The sequence below is a fragment of the Podarcis filfolensis genome (genome assembly GCF_964270895.1).
Source record: "Podarcis filfolensis genome assembly, chromosome: 2".
Classification (NCBI taxonomy): Eukaryota; Metazoa; Chordata; class Lepidosauria; order Squamata; family Lacertidae; genus Podarcis; species Podarcis filfolensis.
Window position 1 is genome coordinate 115990116 of NC_139605.1, and position 19581 is coordinate 116009696.

Genomic DNA, 19581 nt, shown 5'->3' on the forward strand with positions numbered 1-19581 from the left:
ATCTACCACCGCCAGCCATTAAAAGAAGCTCTTCAATAAATGGGTCTTGCAGTGCTTCTGAAACATGCTTTGTTGTTTAGTGGTTTAGTCGTGTCCGACTCTTCGTGACCCCATGAACCAGAGCACGCCAGGCACTCCTGTCTTCCACTGCCTCCCGCAGTTTGGTCAAACTCATGCTGGTAGCTTCGAGAACACTGTCCAACCATCTTGTCTTCTGTCCTCCCCTTCTCCTTGTGCCCTCCATCTTTCCCAACATCAGGGTCTTTTCCAGGGAGTCTTCTCTTCTCATGAGGTGGCCAAAGTATTGGAGCCTCAGCTTCACGATCTGTCCTTCCAGTGAGCATTCAGGGCTGATTTCCTTCAGAATGGATAGGTTTGATCTTCTTGCAGTCCATGGGACTCTCAAGAGTCTCCTCCAGCACCATAATTCAAAAGCATCAATTCTCCAGCGATCAGCCTTCTTTATGGTCCAGCTCTCACTTCCATACATCACTACTGGGAAAACCATAGCTTTGACTATACGGACCTTTGTCAGCAAGGCGATGTCTCTGCTTTATAAGATGCTGTCTAGGTTTGTCATTGCTTTTCTCCCAAGAAGCAGGCATCTTTTAATTTCGTGACTGCTGCTTAGGCTCTGGCTAATCTCCAGGAGCTCTGCCTTTTAGGGAACAGGGTGCACAAGTTGGCTACCAGTCATCACATTTTAGAAGGAGAGGTGTTTCTAAGGATCAGGCCTGCCAAGAAGCCACATTCTCTGAAACTGACCTTGGAATTCCACCCACATTCCCACAGTGTGCTTTGAATGGGATTGCTCAGTGACAAATGAGTTTGGGCAGAATCTGACATTTGGAAACATAATCCAAGCCATGGTCTTCATGAGACTTGACAGCCGCCCCCCAAAATACCTGGTCTTGTAGCCTTGTTCTGCTGGCTTAGTACACAGATGGTAGTGTTTTCAACTTTACACAAAAATATGGTTCCAGTTACAGATAGGTAGCCGTGTTGGTCTGCCATAGTCAAAACAAACAAAACAAAAATTTCCTTCCAGTAGCACCTTAAAGACCAACTAAGTTAGTTCTTGGTATGAGCTTTCGTGTGCATGCACACTTCTTCAGATACCTGGTATCTTCTTCAGATACCTGGACTTGAGCCATCTTTAGCCATTAGCCCCTTTGACAAGTAAATGAGATATTACAACTAGAGAGCTCTAAACTTTGAAGGGTTTTTTCAGTCATGGTGCCCCAGGCAGGCCAGCTAGCATAGTTGACTATTCCATGCAATTTTTGAAGATAATTGAAGCTGCTGTGTCTTAGATGGCTTCCCTCCGCCTTCTTATAGTATTTTAATGTTTTAGGAAGAGCGACATAATTATTTTGTTGTGTTTACACTCAGTATGTACATCACCTTAAAGGTAAAGGTAAAGAACCCCTGACAGTTAAGTCCAGTTGTGAACGACTCTGGGGTTGCGGCGCTCATCTCGCTTTACTGGCCGAGGGAGCCGACATTTGTCCGCAGTTTTTCCAGGTCATGTAGCCAGCATGACTAAGCTGCTTCTAGTGAAACCAGAGCAGCGCACGGAAATGCCGTTTACCTTCCTGCCAGAGCAGTACCTATTTATCTACTTGCACTTTGACGTGCTTTCGAACTGCTAGGTTGGCAGGAGCTGGGACTGAGCAACGGGAGCGCACTCCATCGCGGGGATTCGAACTGCCGACCTTCCGATCGGCAAGCCCTAGGCTCAGTGGTTTAGACCACAGCGCCACCCGTGTCCTTGTACATCACCTTAGGCAAGTGTAAAAAAATAAAACTAAATAATTAAAGAATATTGGGTTGTAGCCAGCATTAATCACACTCACAATAAGCCCATTTAAATTAATGGACATGACAAATTTAGGCTCACTAATTTCAACAGGTCTATTCTAAGTAAATAGAATGAATTTATATGAATCAGTCTGATGCAGAAACACTGTCCCCAAATCCCAGATTTATGAAGGGCAGCAATGATTATGCAGTGATGAAGGAAATACTTCTTTAAAAAACAACAACCCTAAGGGACATTGCAGAGAGGCAAAACAGAATCTGTGAATTAGCCCTAAGAAAAAATATAATTTGTCCACACCATGGAACAAACACTTCCTTTGACTCATAATAAAGGGTTCAGTAACAAAGTACTGATGGAAGTGTGCTCTGATCCACGAAAGCTTCTGTCTCTTAGTCTTCAAGGTGCTTTTTTGTGGCAATCACTTCAGTAGTTCTTTTTGGGGGGGAGAGGACTGAAAAAAGCCTCTGTGTTTCATTGTGCTGAACACCTTCGTGTGCAATTGCAGCAAAATAGACATCCATGTGATCTGTACTCTTGCTGGTATACATTCGTTTCCCTATGTGAACGCTGCATCCTTGTAGGAAAAAGTCCTCAGCTTGCTTAGTTGTGCAAACCCGGGGGTGAATGTGTAGAAATACATGAAGGAAACTGACAGTGGCATAAAACAGATCAGAGTGTGAACAGCCTTCTTTATTTTAACAGGTGTTAACTCTCACACAAGGTCGGTGCTATTTCAATTTGCTAATTTATTCTCAATCTCACAGGAACATTCAGCTATTCAAGGATACAGAGGTAAATCCTGCTCTGCTCTGTGTCCTGGTTGCTAAAGAAAGGCTGTACCTGTCTTTATGACAAGGATATGAAAATGATCCATAAAAAAAAACAGCTAGGAGGAGAAGTCCATGCTTCATAATGTGTATGCAAACAAGCCCTTACTATGTCTGCATATGGAGAAAATTATTTTAAGTTGACACTTGAGAGACAAAGGGATCTAAATAATAAAATTGGAACAAGTGCAGTTAAAAAAAGAAAACTGACTATGGTTGTTCACTTGCTTATACCTTTAAAGCAGTTTCAAAGCTCAAAGAATTCTGGGCCCTGTAGTTCACCTCTCACAGAGTTACAATTTCCAGGTGCCCCAAATTCTTTGAGGGGGGAAATGTACTTTTAATCTGCTTTAAACGTATAATGTGTAAGGAACCTAAGAGATAAACTAAAACTAACCCCCTCCTTAGTAGCATGTAAGCTATTCATTCTGATTTGTTTGCAGGGAGATTAGCCAACTTTGGCTATTTAATGAGCATGCACTCAGGGAGGTGAGGTTATTTTGCATCAAAGCAAGTCCGTTCCAGTACATTTTCCACAGAACTTTACCTATCACAAAAAGTCCAATCTTTTGAGGAAGTGGGTTTGTTTCACAGGACTGCCTTATCAACTATAATTGCGTAATCTGAAATTTCCAGTATGTGGCTGAACCCCAACTGAAAATAGTGAGAGTCTGGAAGCAACCCTGTTTGGCAAAAGCTTGTCTAAATCACTGCATCTCCATCTTTCTGAAAAGCAATAGAGGATGAAGCTGATGGGCCTTTGTGGAGTGTGAATACAACAAGGGCACAACTACCAATAAAGATTGAATTGGTTAAAAACAATATGTGCAAAGATGTGTTTTTATTTTAAATAGGGCTCATAGAGCCCAGTCTTATGCATAGCTGTAGCCAAATCAATTCCAGTCTTCCCTGTTGTGTGAAAAGATAGTTAAAATTGACTCAGCTTCCCTTTTTTAACATTCTGGGTGGAGGGTAGAAGAAAAAGAAGGGGCAGTTCTTTTCAGAGCACTTGAAAACAGTCTCCCTCCAGCTTCCTCAACCCCCAGGATTGTCGCCAGCAAGAACTCCCAGTTCCCAGACAGAGGCGCACAATCAAGCCGGCTAGAGAACACCCCACACCTTGCCTTCATTTGCAACACCTGGCAGATCACAATGCCTTGCAGATGGGCTGTGCTTCTAACTTGGATGGTTTTCCAAAGGTGAGTGGGGAGCCTTTTTTTCACTCCAAAGGTTGCATTCCCTTCTGGGCCATCTTCAAAGGACCACTTCCCATTCATTGGTCAGCAGGGACAATTATAGCAGATTTTACATTTCTTTTACAGTGAGCCTTTGTCTATACACACTGTGCTCCCCTCTGCATCCTCCATCGAGACAATGAGAGGTATTATCAGAGAGTTCAAGGACACATTCCAGCCAGGCAAAAACAGCTGGAATGGAGCAGCGCCAGTGAGGGAGGGATCAAGGGTCAGTCAGAAGTTGTGGGGGCTGCTTTTCACGCCTGAGACCCGAGGTTCATCACCCTTGCTTTAAAAGAAAATTCCTGATACAGTTTTGCCAATAGCAGCTAATAACAATGGCTATGGAATACAGTAGTACCTCCAGTTACAGATGCTTCAGGTTACAGACTCTGCTAACCCAGAAATAGTACCTCGGGTTAAGAACTTTGCTTCAGGATGAGAACAGAAATCCCGCGGCGGCAGCAGGAGGCCTCATTAGCTAAAGTGGTACCTCAGGTTAAGAACAGTTTCAAGTTAAGAACGGACCTCCAGTACGAATTAAGTTCTTAACCTGAGGTACTGCTGTATAGAAGACAGTGGTACCTTGGTTGTCAAACGTAATCCGTCCGGAAGGCTGTTCGACTTCTGAAACATTCAACAACTGAGGTGCAAATGGCAGTCAGAAAAATCAGTGGAGAAAATTGAAACAAACGCAGCGGAAGCCATTCAGCTTCCGAGGTGCGTTCAAAAACGGAAGCATTTCCTTCCGGGTTTTTGAAACCTGGGCGTTCGAAACCCAAAGCGTTCGGCTTCTGAGACGCTCAAAAACCGAGGTACCACTGTATACATTCAAAACACCATAACAGGAAACTTAAAATATTGTCTTAAAAGATGTCAAAATAAAACATAACTGAAGGAGGTCAAATATAGAATGCACCTTTAAAACAGCACAGTGGCTCATGCCTTGGTAACCTCAAGGCTTGATTGCTGTAACATGCTTTTTTGTGGGGCTGCCCCAGTTTCTGGTTCAGAAGCCGCCATTAGCCAAGGTGCTCATAGGAACAGGGGGCTGGCAACATGTTACTTTGCTGATGAGCCAGCAGAGCAGGGGGTGTGGGGTTCCCCACACCCCCTGAGGGTCACTTGGCTATCACTAGGGATCGTGCCTTGAGTGACGCAGGCCCTGCAGTGTGGAACTCCCTAAAGTTGAGGACACGGGTGCAGTGGCGTAGCGTGGGTTGTCAGCACCCGGGGCAAGGCAAGTAATTTGCGCCCCCTAACCCGTGGATTTGCGCCCCCTAACCCTAACCCCCAGATGTTGCGCCCGGTCCCCCCGCACCCCCCACGCTACGCCACTGCACGGGTGGCACTGTGGCCTAAACCACTGAGCCTCTTGGGCTTGCTGATCAGAAGGTCGGTGGTTCGAATCTGCACGACGAGCTCCTGTTGCTCTGTCTCAGTTCCTGCCAACCTAGCAGTTCAAAAGCATACCAGTACAAGTAGATAAATAGGTACCACTGCAACGGGAAGGTAAATGGCGTTTCCATGCACTCCGGCACTTGTCACGGTCCTCCGTGCACCAGTAGCAGTTTAGTCCTGCTGGCCACATGACCCAGAAAACTGTCTGTGGACAAACGCCGGCTACCTCGGCCTGAAAGCGAGATGAGCGCTGCAACCCCATAGTCGCCTTTGACTGGATTAACCGTCCAGGGGTCCTTTACCTTTTACCCTTAGCAGAAACTACCCCGTCTTGCATGCCTTTACAGCACACTCTCCCCAGAGAGGCTCACCTAGTGCCATCATTACATGTCTTCAGGCGCCAGGCAAAAACATTCCTCCTTCCCCAGGCCTATGGCCGTTAAATCATCTGTGGCCTGTGAAAGTGTGGGGCAGGGGAGTGTCATTAATTATTTTACTATCTGTCCTTCTGTCAGTATGCTTTTTACTATGTTTTTATTACTGATGTTCTGTAATGCGTTTTTAATGTTGTGCACTGCCCTGGGATCTTTTGAGAAAGGGTGGCATAAATTGAATACATGATAATAATAATTATGATGATTTTCTAATTAATTTGAAACCAGTCAGTATTGATTGATGTTCTTAGGGGTTGTTGTTTTTAAATAGCCTTATATGTTGTACTGCACAGCTTAGATGAGCACCTTGCTATTTTTTCGTTAGGAAACAAATAAAATGAAAGGGAGGTCTTTGGGTCTGATCAAGCAGGACTTTTCTGTTGCTGGGGGGTCTCAAACTGAGGCGGCCTGCTTTATATTTTTTTTAAAAGATATTTATTGAAGTTTTACAAAAACATAAATTTAAAAAATCATATAAAAAGAAAGAAATACAAAAAAAAAACCATAGAAAAATACATAAGAAAAAGAAGAGTAAAAACAAATCCATTTTTGTAACCCTAACTCATTATCTTATTTCCTTGGCCTCCTCACACCTCCCCTTTTTGTATCCCCATTTAAATAATCAAATCAGCAAATCCTTACCCTCTTTCGTTTATCTTAACTCTGTATCTTAACATATTATAACTCTATATTTTCATCCATTATCAATTCAATTTTGCATACTCTTGTTAACTTTGTTGCTAATGCCACTTATTTTCAATCCAACATCATTTTAACATTCATTAATTTTACAGTGTTTCTGCAGATAGTCTTTAAATTTCTTCCAGTCTTCTTCCACCAACTCTTCTCCCAGGTCTCAGATTCTGCCAGTCATTTCCGCCAATTCCATATAGTCTATCACCTTCATCTGCCACTCTTCCAGGGTGGGTAACTCTTGTGTCTTCCAATACTTTGCAATAAGTATTCTTGCTGCTGTTGTTGCGTACATAAGAGGCGGCCTGCTTTAGGCACTCGGCTGTGGTAGCAGAGGAACCTCTCAGCATGCTTTTCTATTTTCGTCCTGCTATTTAAAGTGTGTGTGTGTGTGTGTGTGTGTGTGTGTGTGTGTGTGTGTGTATATATATATATATATATATATATATATATATATATATATATGTTCATGTCATCAGTCCCTTAATGCTCTAGGGAGAACGGTTCAAAAAATTGGGAATACCATTTACCCATCCAATAGAGTCCACCTTTTGAAAGGCTAAAGTCAACGACCCATTTTTCTAAACAACACAAGTCACGGGGGAGCAGGTTTTTGAGCTGGTGGTCCGCTGGGCTGGGCTGGGCTGGGGAAAGAAGGCAGCTGTCCGCAGCGAAGAGGCGAAGGTTGGCAGCCAGCCATATGTATATGGAGATTGTACATCCATGCCACATATTTTGATATTATATCAGTTTAACAATCATGGCTTACCCCCAAACCTCGAAGTTTGGTGAAGATGTTGAGACTATTCTGCTAGAGATTCATTAGCTCCTTCTTGAAGGAAGAGGGAAAGGGAACCTCAGAATTAGGACCCAAATGTAGCACTTCCTATGTCCACCTTATCTGGCCCCTGGGAGTCTCCCTAGGTCACCCTCTCCCCCTCGCCACACCCCTCACCCATCCCAATTTGCACCATCCTTGGCCTGGTTTGGCATGCGCCCTTTGCCATTCATCTGTTTGTTGTGCTGCTGCACTGATGGTTCGGCTTTGCGTTTTGCCTGAACCCAGACCCATGGTTTAGCTGTCTCCAGAAAAAAACACAAGCTACAACCAAGGTTTGTTCCATAGTTTACCGCTCATGGGGTTAAGAGAGAGCTAAACCACGAGTCTAGGACCAGACCAAATGCTAAACCAAACCATGGCTTAGCCACGACGAGGAGGAGCAAGCCAACAGCCACCTCCTGTTTAAAGGTAAAGGGTAAAGGGACCCCTGACCATTAGGTCCAGTCGTGGCTGACTCTGGGGTTGCAGTGCTCATCTCGCTTTATTGGCCGAGGGAGCCGGCGTACAGCTTCCGGGTCATGTGGCAGCATGACTAAGCCGCTTCTGGCAAACCAGAGCGGCGCACGAAAACGCCGTTTACCTTCCCACCAGAGTGGTACCTATGTATCTACTTGCACTTTGACATGCTTTCGAACTGCTAGGTGGGCAGGAGCAGGGACCGAGCAACGGGAGCTCACCCCGTCACGGGGATTCAAACCGCTGACCTTCTGATCGGCAAGCCCTAGGCTCTGTGGTTTAACCCACAGCTACACCCGCGTCCCTACTTCCTGTTTGGGAGCCCGCAAATTTGCAGCTTGTTCATATTAAACCATATCTGCAAACAAGGTGGTGCAGCCAGAGCGTTTGTTTTCATAAACACAGTGCTTTGCATCGGTTACGATAGAACAGCAGCAGAGGGCTTTGGGCATCCCTGCCATTCCCCTTCTCCCATGTCTGACGTGGTACAAATATCTTCTGGAATGGGCCTGCACAAACTGTGCCCCATCAAGCCTTGCACAGCCCCCCAGCTCTGTGCAGTGACCCACTAGTGGCCAAACAAACCTGCCTGTCCTGTTACCCTGGAATGGCAAATGGAGGTTGTCAAAAAGTCAGCCAGTCATGCTACTCAGCAGTTGGGCCAAATGGTCAACAGTGGTGCTTGTTTGTTTTGGAAGAATCACAAGACCTTTTCATTTAGATAAATGTTTTGGGCAGCTTTGCCAACACATCCACAAAAGGATACTATCCCCAAATAAAAATGTTTATTAGCCTGCTTAGCCACACACATCTGTGTAAAACGTATACATATTGAACCTAAAAACAGGGGTCAGGTAGAGAGAACAAATGTCTTCCTTAACAAAAGCTGGATAAGCTTGCCTGGTTACCTGGAGACAAGTCTAACTCCCCACAGGTGATTAGGCAAATTGACTCTTTACAAGCCTAATTTTAGGAGGGGAAAGGGGATTTCAACTTTCATGTTGAAATATTCTAGCCTTTCAATCCATTACTTTTAATGCTTCCTACTGCTGGACCTTTGGATATAAGGCAAGATAGAAATCTAAACGAATAATTATGCACTTCCCATTCTGGCTCCACAAATGAGTCCAGAGGGTGACATTTGCATTTATTGGAACAGTTTTAAGAGACTGACGTGGGGAAGGCACAAGGCAAATGTACTTTTTATCCACAAATGTTGTTGTTTGTCAGCAAGGTCCGTGTGTGGAGATTGTGTCAATCTGCTTTACACCAGCGCAGGATCAGGCCCAGGATTAGCCTAGTCATTTTTGTAACTGCCGTTATCCAACTGCTGAATTATAATAGCAAAATGTCAAAAGGAAATAAACAAGCAGAAGATGATTCATCCCGATACACAGTAATTAGCATGTTGACAATTATGATCTGCTAATGTGCACTGGATATTGCAAAGCGATGCTCCCCCTTTCTTTGTCGAACAATCTGGAGAATCCCTGACACGCTTAAACTTGCTGTTTATACTCCACAAAGCTTTCCCTCGCGCTCTCAAAACATGCACCAAGATATTAAAGAACATTTTAAAAAATTATTTATTTTGAACTTTTGTAACGCACTCTTCCTGCAAAGATCCCAGGGTGGCCTTTAATATGCATTTAATACATATTAAACCAAAATACTAAAACACTAACAATTGTCAGAACAGGGAAGAGTTTTAAAGGATAGCTGTGTGAAGCCATTTTGCTTGGAATCTCTTTGCACTTTTTAACTGGTTGGTCAACTGCAACTTGTTCCTTTTATTCTCCAAGCACATCTGATTGTTCCCTAAGTAGCCCCTTTCTGCAGGGAAAAAGAGCAATTGTGAGTTAAAAAGAGAACATGCTGCCTCCAAGTGCAATGGCTTAGAGTATTCTATCATTACAGGGGAGGGTGTGCGATCCTAGTTTTTTAGCAATTCATTAAGATACTCCAGCCATCTTGGATCAGATACCCACTTTAATCCACCAAAAATTGTGCCCATGGTTATAGCATTACAATCAAACATGACGCAAACGACCAATGTGTTATTTCCCCATGTTTAAGTTAAGTATTTAAGCTTTCTGAAACACGCCCCTAACAAGATTTTCATCCTCAGTTATATTAAAAAAATGAATCATGCCTCTGAAATAATATAATAAAGCTACTGAAATGTTTGCACAATGGAGCATAATCATCCCTGATCAAGCACATTTTATCTGCAATATTAAGAAACCTATCATTCAACCTTATATTAAATAAGCAACACACACTTTCCGAATCTCTTCGCTTCTATCTGCCATTTCCCCATGTAGCACAGGAAAGATGATCATATTGAGGAGCGGGAGCCATTTTTCGAAATTCTTGGGCCAATTTGGATCCATCACCTCCCGTTCAAACCTCAGCCTAAAGTAAGAGTGGCTATGCTTTGGCACTCTAGATCAGGATTTTGCAAACTTGGTTCGCCAGCTGTTTTTGGACTACAACTCCCATCATCCCTAGCTAGCAGGACCAGTGGTCAGGGATGATGGGAATTGTAGTCCAAAAACAGCCAGAGACCCAAGTTTGCAAAATCCTGATCTAGATGTTGTTGCAACTACAATTCCCATCAGTCCCAGCCAGGATGGGCAATGATAAGGGATGATGGGAGGTCTAGTACAACGCCATCTGAAGGCCCACTTCTTTGTCACCTAAAGCAAATCTTATCCATTCACTTGGACCCCAAGTGCCTGAGGAAGCCAATCAGAAAGCTTCGGGGTGCTTGAGAAGCAACCTGACTGGCTGCCATTTTGAACAGCCTACATTTCAGAAGAGCAAAGGCATTTGCAGATGAACTTTACTTAAGCCAATTGGTGGCCTCACATTCTGACTTTCTTAAGACTCATTTGCTGACCCCACCAACCCTGCTTAAATCATCGGCACCAGAGCTCCCATCAGACTTTGCAGGATGTTGCGCATGCCGTTGGGATAAACTTTGGCCAAACCCTGTAAATAATGGGTGACCCACAAGCAGCCCTCATTGTTATCTGCTGACAGTTAAGTAGATCAGCGCTGGTTGGAAGCAGGAAAACTGGCGCAAGGGTCAGCGTTTGCGGGAAGAAGATAGGTCTGGGAGGTAGGAATAGGCCTCAGTCGGAGTCGCTGCTGCTGGAAGAGGAGGAGGAGTGCTGTAAACAGAAGAAGAGGGAGGCTCATGAGACTTCAATTCTGACTCAGTGTTACTGCTACCGAAATCTAATCAGGGCTTTAATCTATCCCAGAGCTCAGCTCAAGAAAATGTCAATTGGGGATATTAATGCCTCATTATCAGCTGAAATTACTGTTTCCTATACACACAGATTGGATGAAGGAAAAGACAGACTCTGAACAAGTACTGCAGGGGAGGGGAAACTCCCCCCCCCCCACTGCGAAGGGCCGTTTGCCATGCACAAAGACAACTGGAGTTTGCAGCCGATGGTGGGAGAAGCCAGAGTTAACGGGAACTTGCAGCGTTGAATAGTGCTCCCCCCCAGTGTCACTATTCGGCTGCTGCCTCCCACCGCCCTCCATCTTGGTCCATTTTACTGACCCATCCCCAATTAACAAGTGGTCCAAACTGACTACTTGCAAAGGACTTTCCCCACCCTCTTCATCACTCTGTTTGGGATCCATTTCCATTTTGCAGAAGGCTTTCCCCCACCCTTTCGGTTCCATTTTTTTCTTCTCCCATTCTCTCTCTCGGGACTTTTTTTCCCACCAACTGGCACAATTGCTGCTTTCTGAAGACAGCCAATACGCATGTCCACAATTTGACTGAGGACCAGGCTGTCAGAGGTCAAAGCTCTTCCCTGCAGAAAGGAGTACCTCTCCCCAACCATGCGATGTACCCTCCTCCAGCATCACTCCCCATAATTTACAGCTACACCCCAAAATAATTCTAATCATAAACCCCACAGACCCTGTCTAGCTCACGGTTGAAGGCCCAGCGACCATTTACCTCAGACCACCAGGCCTTCTCTTCTCTACCTCCATGGCAACCTCCTCAACATAATGCCCCCCAGTAGGGCAGGGCGATACCTGGTTTTCAACATTGTGATATATCGCCAGCTAAACATCGCAATGGGATGCGGGTGGCGCTGTGGGTTAAACCACAGAGCCTAGGACTTGCCGATCAGAAGGTCGGCGGTTCGAATCCCCGTGATGGGGTGAGCTCCCATTGCTCGGTCCCTGCTCCTGCCAACCTAGCAGTTCGAAAGCATGAAGTGCAAGTAGATAAATAGGTACTGCTCCAGCGGGAAGGTAAACGGTGTTTCTGTGTGCTGCTCTGGTTCGCCAGAAGCGGCTTAGTCATGCTGGCCCCATGACCCAGAAGCTGTACGCCGGCTCCCTCGGCCAATAAAGCGAGATGAGCACCGCAACCCCAGAGTCGGTCACGACTGGACCTAATGGTCAGGGGTCCCTTTACCTTTTAAACATCACAATATACTAATATAATCGCAATGCCTGTAATAAGGATGGAGCTACATAGAGGCATTGGCTGGCTTCACAGTTTTTCCTGCATCGTGATTTTTGCAAAGCATACAACACACACACACAATCACGATTTACAATATATCACAAGGTCAAATATTATGAAGCTGATATCACAATATGGAATTCAAACTGGTTTTGGACAATACATTGCCCAGCCCTAACATACATAACGGCTCATGTTATATCGCAAGGTCAAAAACTATGAAGCTGATATCACAATATGGACTTCAAAACAGTTTTGGATGAAATATTGCCCAGTCCTAGCCCTTAGATGTTGCTGAATTCCAACTCCCATCAGCCCCATCTGGCATGGACAACGGTCAGGGATGATGTGAGTCATCTGAAGAGCACCAGATTGGCTAGCTTCTTGAGACACAGCAACAACAAGTCAACAAGTCCAAGTTTCCTGTTCTTCCCCAACCCTCCCTTCCTCTTCCACACACCTTCCCATGCATCTTGTGGTGCTTGTGTGGCTTGTTCATCTTGTGCGCCTTCTTCATCTTCTTCTTCATCTTCTTCGCTGCCTTCTTATCCATCCCATGGGTCCCCATGGCAACAGCCCCGGGCAGCAAAGGATTCACCCCCATCCCTCCAGGCATACCTGGGGCAGGTGGGGGGTAAGGACCGCCAGGGGGGACAGGGTAACCAGGTTGGTGTCCAGCATACGGGGGCAGGATAGAATGACCTGGTGGGTATGCAGGTTGCCCGGGGATCCCTGCTGGGGGCCCAGGATATGGGCCAACAGGTACTGGACCTGGGGGAAAGGCAGGATTCACAGGAGGGGGGTGGGCAGGGTTGAAGCCCGCTGGATATGATGGGTTGGGAGGATAGGCAGCTCCTGGGTAGGCGCCTGGCTGGCCTAAAACAAAAAAGGGAGGGGGGGGAAAAGAAAATCTTATCAGTTGCAAGGCTAAATGAAACACGCAGTGGTCAACCTGAAGCATCTTACCATTCCGTCTACGTCATGGGTAGGCAACCTAAGGCCCGGGGCCGGATCCAGCCCAATCGCCTTCTAAAACCGGCCACAGACGGTCTGGGAATCAGCGTGTTTTTACATGAGTAGAATGTGTCCTTTTATTTAAAATGCATATCTGCGTTATTTGTGGGGCATAGGAATTTGTTCTTTCCCCCCCAAAAAATATAGTCCAGCCCCCCACAAGGTCTGAGGGGCAGTGGACCGGCCCCTGGTTTGCTGACCCCGGTCTATGTATACTAGGCAACATGAGCAAGACACCATCTCTAAAACATAGGAAACTGTCTTATACCAAGTCAGAGCAGTGATCTATCCAGCTCAGAATTTTCCAAACAAAGGGGTCTTTTCAAGGCCTACTTAGAGGTGCCGTCATGGTATTGCCTACAGAGTTTGGCTCCCTAAGAATCTCAGCTTTCATTTGGGTGGGGGAGCAAGTCCTTATGAATTGTGAAGACACAGCTGAAACTGTGTGGGGCACATTGGGCTAGTGATTTTGGGTATAATATCCAACTTTCATCTTGGGAAAAGTTGCGGAGAGAAGAAATAAAATTTACAGCATGCTGTGTGTTGAAAGAAAATCACATGAAAATGATGTACCGTTGGTATCTAACACCAACTAAGATTGCAAAAATGTATAAAACTAAATCAAATATGTGTTGAAAATGTAAAGAGAAAGAAGGTACTTTTTCCATATGTGGTGGTCATGTTGCAAGATTAACAGCTTCTGGGAAAGGATTTATAATGAATTAAAGAAAATGTTTACAAATACATTTGTTTAAAAAGCAGAAGCCTTTCTTTTAGATTTAATAGGGGAAGAAGTAGCAAGAGAAGATAAAAGACTTTTTATGTATGCAATGACGGCAGCGAGAATGCTACTGGGAAGAAGCATTACCAACAAAGGAAGAATGGCAAACAAAATTGATGGATTATGCAGAAATGGCGAAACTGATGGGGAAGATCAGAAACCCAGGATCTTCTGTTTGCAAAGCCTGGGCTCTGCCAGTGAGCTATAGATCTCCTACAGTTTCAGCTGCTCCCTTAACTGGGCACATCTACACATGTTCCACTCCCAACCTCAGCCCATCAAGCTTGCAAGGAGAAGCACTTCTTCTTCCTTCCACATTCCTGCATGTTCTCTAGAGGAGCAGCCCCTGCCCTTTTGGCCACACAAGTTTCAACCTCAATCAACCAAGAACCTCCAACGTTCAGAAAGCAAGTCTCCACTAATACTAACGGGAGAAGGAAATTCGGATTCAGGAGGTCCAAGGGGGCCATGTGGTTGGCCGCGGAAAAAGCACAGGGTCTTTCAAAAGCAACAACACATCACTAGCGACAACTAGCAATGTCAGACTGAGCCTTCTGCTGAATCGCTGAGGACAACTCACAGGCAGTGAGGTCAGGCAAAACAAATGGCTGTCCTTGACTTGAGACAACCTAGTTCTGTTGCAGAAAGCAAGACTGGCCCAAGCCAATTGTGACTGGACTTAAAATGCCTTCTGTTTTTCCACTTGGCAGGACTTCCCTCACAGAGAACTTGCAAGATCTTTGCCATCCAGGTGAGTTTTAATGCTGATTAGGTACACCAGCACAATGGCATGAGAGGTGCCTTGGGAGTTACCAAGTCAGCTAACTCTCTTTTCTTTTCTTTTTTTTAAAAAATAGTGTGGCAGCTATTTAATGCATGGATACAAGCACATGACTCAGTGCGTAGAAAGCACTCAGGGCCCTTTCTGGAGGCAGCCAAAGCCTATTTAAAAAATGCCCTCCTGCCCAGGGGTAGCTCACATGCAACGTTATAGTTGCCACCTCTGTGCCCATCCCTATGCATATTCCCTAGAGAGGTACCCCAGATAAACCCATCAATCCTTCTTCCCACTTGCCTGTATTGGGATCCCACATGGTTCTCAAGGAGAAGAGAATGTGTCACCTGGGTAGGGAAAGATATTGTTAGCATAAACTACGTAAAGTTAAAGGCTATCAATTACTGCATAAACAAGCTCATAAATCAAGTAGGCGGGAAAGATTTCTGCTCATAACAAAGTCCATACCATAAGGTCAAATTGCAAAAAGACAAGCGCTACAGGCTACACAGACAGAGCTACACAGATTCTACAACAGAGAATTTAATTTAAGACAAGGATTATCCATGGACAATAGTATGCGGTACACAGACTGAAATTCAAGTTTCTGACAACTTGTTTTTTAAAATAATAAGTCCCTAGCCGTCATGACTATGGATCTAGTTATGTATGTTTGAAAACATGCGAGGGCCCATACTAAATTATTGGAAGGCAAGAGAAAAGTATAACCATGTGTATTTAATTTTTCCCTTCCAACTCACGTTTTTTCTAATTTGATTTTTCCATCTTTAAAATCAGTATGAAATTAGGTTTATCTTAAGTATCTAAATAAGGTTATTTTGGAAATCTAAACCATACATCATCACTGTGTTACTCATACAAGATTCAAAACTAGATAGGTCAATTATATCATTTCACGTTTATAATTTCCAGGCTGTCTTTCCGTTATGCAATCCTCAAGGTTTATCTACATTTTAAATATGAAGTTTTTAAGATAATATTTTAGCTTCCTGTTAATTAAGTTGCTTTGAATGTATGCTTTATATTTGACTTTCTTTGGTAATGTTTTATTCCATATTGTTTTATTTGGTGTTTTAAACCTCTCTTGAGTTTTTTTTTCTTAAAAACATAAAGTGGTATAGAAATGGAATTAATAAATAATAATAAATATGGTTATTTTACAAAACTAAACAGTCGGTGTGTTGCTCATGAGATTAAAGCATTCAAACAATGTTACAAAGTTACGGTTATTAGTTCTAAGCGCAGCAATATTTCAAGAGATAATGGGGCAGAAGTGTATAACAAAACAAACTTCCTGAGCTAAAGGAAGTTTCCATAAATGCTAACTGACTTATGATCAACAGGAACCTAACATTTTGATACAGCTTATAAAACAGAACAAATTATTATCCCACGTCTGGTCCAAGAAGGCCCAAATCCCCAGTCTTGATGGGTAGTAAGTGGCCAGCCTCTCTTTCATTCATATATAGAAGTATGGTTTAAAGAGCTCCCTTTCATAGGGTTTCTGAACATGCCCCTAAGTGGTGGGCCCTGCACCAAAGGAGAGGGCAAAACCCAAGACTTGGGTTTGTTTTATTTCAGAAAATGAGTGGGATCATAGAGTTGGAAGAGACCACAAGGGCCATCGAGTCCAACCCCCTGCCAAGCAGGAAACACCATCAGAGCACTCCTGACATATGGTTGTCAAGCCTCTGCTTAAAGACCTCCAAAGAAGGAGACTCCACCACACTCCTTGGCAGCAAATTCCACTGTCGAACAGCTCTTACTGTCAGGAAGTTCTTCCTAATGTTTAGGTGGAATCTTCTTTCTTGTAGTTTGGAACCATTGCTCCGTGTCCGCTTCTCTGGAGCAGCAGAAAACAACCTTTCTCCCTCCTCTATGTGACATCCTTTTATATATTTGAACATGGCTATCATATCACCCCTTAACCTCCTCTTCTCCAGGCTAAACATGCCCAGCTCCCTTAGCCGTTCCTCATAAGACATCATTTCCAGGCCTTTGACCATTTTGGTTGCCCTCCTCTGGACACGTTCCAGTTTGTCAGTGTCCTTCTTGAACTGTGGTGCCCAGAACTGGACACAGTACTCCAGGTGAGGTCTGACCAGAGCAGAATACAGTGGCACTATTACTTCCCTTGATCTAGATGCTATACTCCTATTGATGCAGCCCAGAATTGCATTGGCTTTTTTAGCTGCTGCGTCACACTGTTGGCTCATGTCAAGTTTGTGGTCAACCAAGACTCCTAGATCCTTTTCACATGTACTGCTCTCAAGCCAGGTGTCACCCATCTTGTATTTGTGCCTCTCATTTTTTTTGCCCAAGTGCAATACTTTACATTTCTCCCTGTTAAAATTCATCTTGTTTGTTTTGGCCCAGTTCTCTAATCTGACAAGGTCGTTTTGAAGTGTGATCCTGTCCTCTGGGGTGTTAGCCACCCCTCCCAGTTTGGTGTCATCTGCAAATTTGATCAGGATGCCCTTGAGTCCATCATCCAAGTCGTTGATAAAGATGTTGAATAAGACCAGGCCCAAGACAGAACCCTGTGGCACCCCACTAGTCACTCTTCTCCAGGATGAAGAGGAACCATTGCTGTCATTTCCACTGCCCATCAAGATTCACTGTCCTTCAACACACCCTCTCCTGAACACCCAAGTCTCACCTTAATGGTTCTTCTTTCCTCCCACTTACCAATGTCTCTCTTCCTATCTTCTCTGCCTAACATTAGAGTCCAGTCACACTAAGCAAGAAGGCACCCAACATAATTTGCATAGCCTGTACAGACAAATGGGAACAGCAACCAAATTCTGCAGTGTTGAGTGGTCCTGTTCAGGGTTTCAACCAACCAGCTAGCTATTCCTTTTCCAGGATACAGTGGTACCTCTGGTTACATACTTAATTTGTTCCGGAGGTCCGTTCTTAACCTGAAACTGTTCTTAACCTGAAGCACCACTTTAGCTAATGGGGCCTCCCGTTGCTGCGCGATTTCTGTTCTTATCCTGAAGCAAAGTTCTTAACCCAAGGTAATATTTCTGGGTTAGCAGAGTCTGCAACCTGAAGCGTATGTAACCTGAAGCATATGTAACCCAAGGTACCACTGTACTCTATTCCATTCCCCCACCTGTTTTCCAGTCATTGTCCCCCCAACAATCAAGTCAGCAATGCGTTCTATGCCTACTGAGCATGCTCATTCACTGAATTGTTTGTGGGTGTCCACACCCCCATTTATGAGTTCTCTCCCCCTTTAAAATGCTTGTACTCCTGCAGATCTTGGGATTTGCCCACAGATGGTGCCATTTTGGCTACAGCCCAGACTCATCGAGGATGAGTCTGCTATTAGTATATAGAATTTCAGCACTGACTAAAAGCCAAGAGTCTCCGAAGTGGTCCAAGAAGATCCTGATTCGAGTCTCACCTGCATCACAAACCCACCAGATATCTCAAGCCTTAACACCGCTGAGGCAAGTGGATGGAAAACATTCCCACACTACATGCATACAAGTGATGTGCCCTTTTATGTATATGCTATCGATGAGCATTTTAGGAGGCTTTTAACTCTTATTTCTAAAAGGCCTTCTCGGTGGCGGCCCCCACCCTGTGGAACGCCCTCCCATCAGATGTTAAGGGGATAAGTAACTACGCAACCTTTAGAAGACACCTGAAGAAAGCCCTATATAGTGAAGGTTTTAACGTTTCATTATGTTTTTATATATGCCGGAAGCCGCCCAGAGTGGCTGGGGCAACCCAGTCAGATGGGCAGGGTACAAATAATAAAATCGCTATTAATAATAATGTTAGTTTTTGCAAGCCGCTTTGAGTTCACCTCAGATAAACTCACAAATAACAAATAAAACAACAATAAAAGTAAAAGTAGAAATGGGAGACGAAAGATGGGCTATTGCTCCAATCGTAAATTCACTGCTGTACAGCGAATACTCCAGCAAGAATATCCCTTAAAAGTTGCCTTTGCCTTTAAACTTTTTAGAGCCCATTTATACACCCAGACATAGAAAACCCTTCCACAAATTGCAAAAACTGCAAGAAATCCTACCAGATTGCAAGGATCCCGTCCCAGCTACCTACCTTCCTTCACCTTTGCAACCTCTCTCCGCCTTCTGCCCTCACTCCCTTCCAAGTTCTGCAGCAGCAGCAGCTACTTCCTGGAAGCCTTCCTGGCGGCTGGGCTCCATTTCACATGTCCCTCCAGCCCATTGGCTCTCGGCCGCCACCGCCAACTTCCCATAGGGGAAGCTGCGTGTCCATCAGGAGCTGCGGCTCAAGCAGGCGGGATAAGCGGCGCCTTCCACCAATGACTGTTCGGGCGCGGGCTGCAGATAGGGAAGGAAGGAAGGATGGGACCAGCCTTGATCTGGGATTATTCCAGACCCTCCAAGTGTCCCTATTTTCCAGGGACTTCCCTGATTTAGAGCTATTTTTGATTTGATCCCGGAATGTCCCACTTTTCTTTAGGATATCCCTATTTTTATTGGAGAAATGTTGGAGGGTATGGTAGGATGTCCCTGTTTTCATTGGAGAAATGTTGGAGGGTTTGTTATTCCACTCATTATTTCGGCCTGCAAACTTAAAAGAATCTTTCATTCAAACTGAGACTCTGTTTCTTTTCATATTTGTAATAATTTTGGCATGGAGAATACACTTGGTCAATATATTCACATGCATTCATCAGAACGTTTTTTAATTTTTATGTAATGGTTGCAGTCAAAGATAGCTCTCAATGCAACTAGGCTAAACAGTTTAAAGATGAAAACATTCTGTTATA

General features: G+C 44.5%; 2 protein-coding genes across 3 annotated transcripts in view; both read right to left on the reverse strand.

Annotated features, from left to right (window-relative positions):
- AMHR2 (anti-Mullerian hormone receptor type 2) overlaps window positions 1-19581 on the reverse strand; it is a 119874-nt gene that overhangs the window by 57020 nt on the left and 43273 nt on the right. The window lies entirely within an intron of this gene.
- PRR13 (proline rich 13) lies at window positions 8480-19006 on the reverse strand. Of its 2 annotated transcripts, none has more exons than XM_083599543.1 (4): window positions 18895-19006; window positions 15084-15130; window positions 12674-13089; window positions 8480-10885 (listed from the first exon to the last, which is right to left on the reverse strand). In XM_083599543.1, exons 2-4 carry the CDS (start codon window positions 15100-15102, stop codon window positions 10847-10849), a joined length of 474 nt encoding a protein of 157 aa, XP_083455669.1. In that variant the 5' UTR covers window positions 15103-15130; window positions 18895-19006; the 3' UTR covers window positions 8480-10846. The 2 variants fall into 2 exon arrangements, with proteins under 2 accessions (XP_083455669.1, XP_083455668.1); XM_083599542.1 differs by having other exon boundaries at window positions 18885-18987.

Coding starts and splice junctions, on each gene's coding strand:
- PRR13 (XM_083599543.1), bottom strand. Junction 10,886..12,673: donor ACCACAAGATGCATGGGAAG/GTGTGTGGAAGA, acceptor TTCTGTTTACAG/CACTCCTCCTCCTCTTCCAG.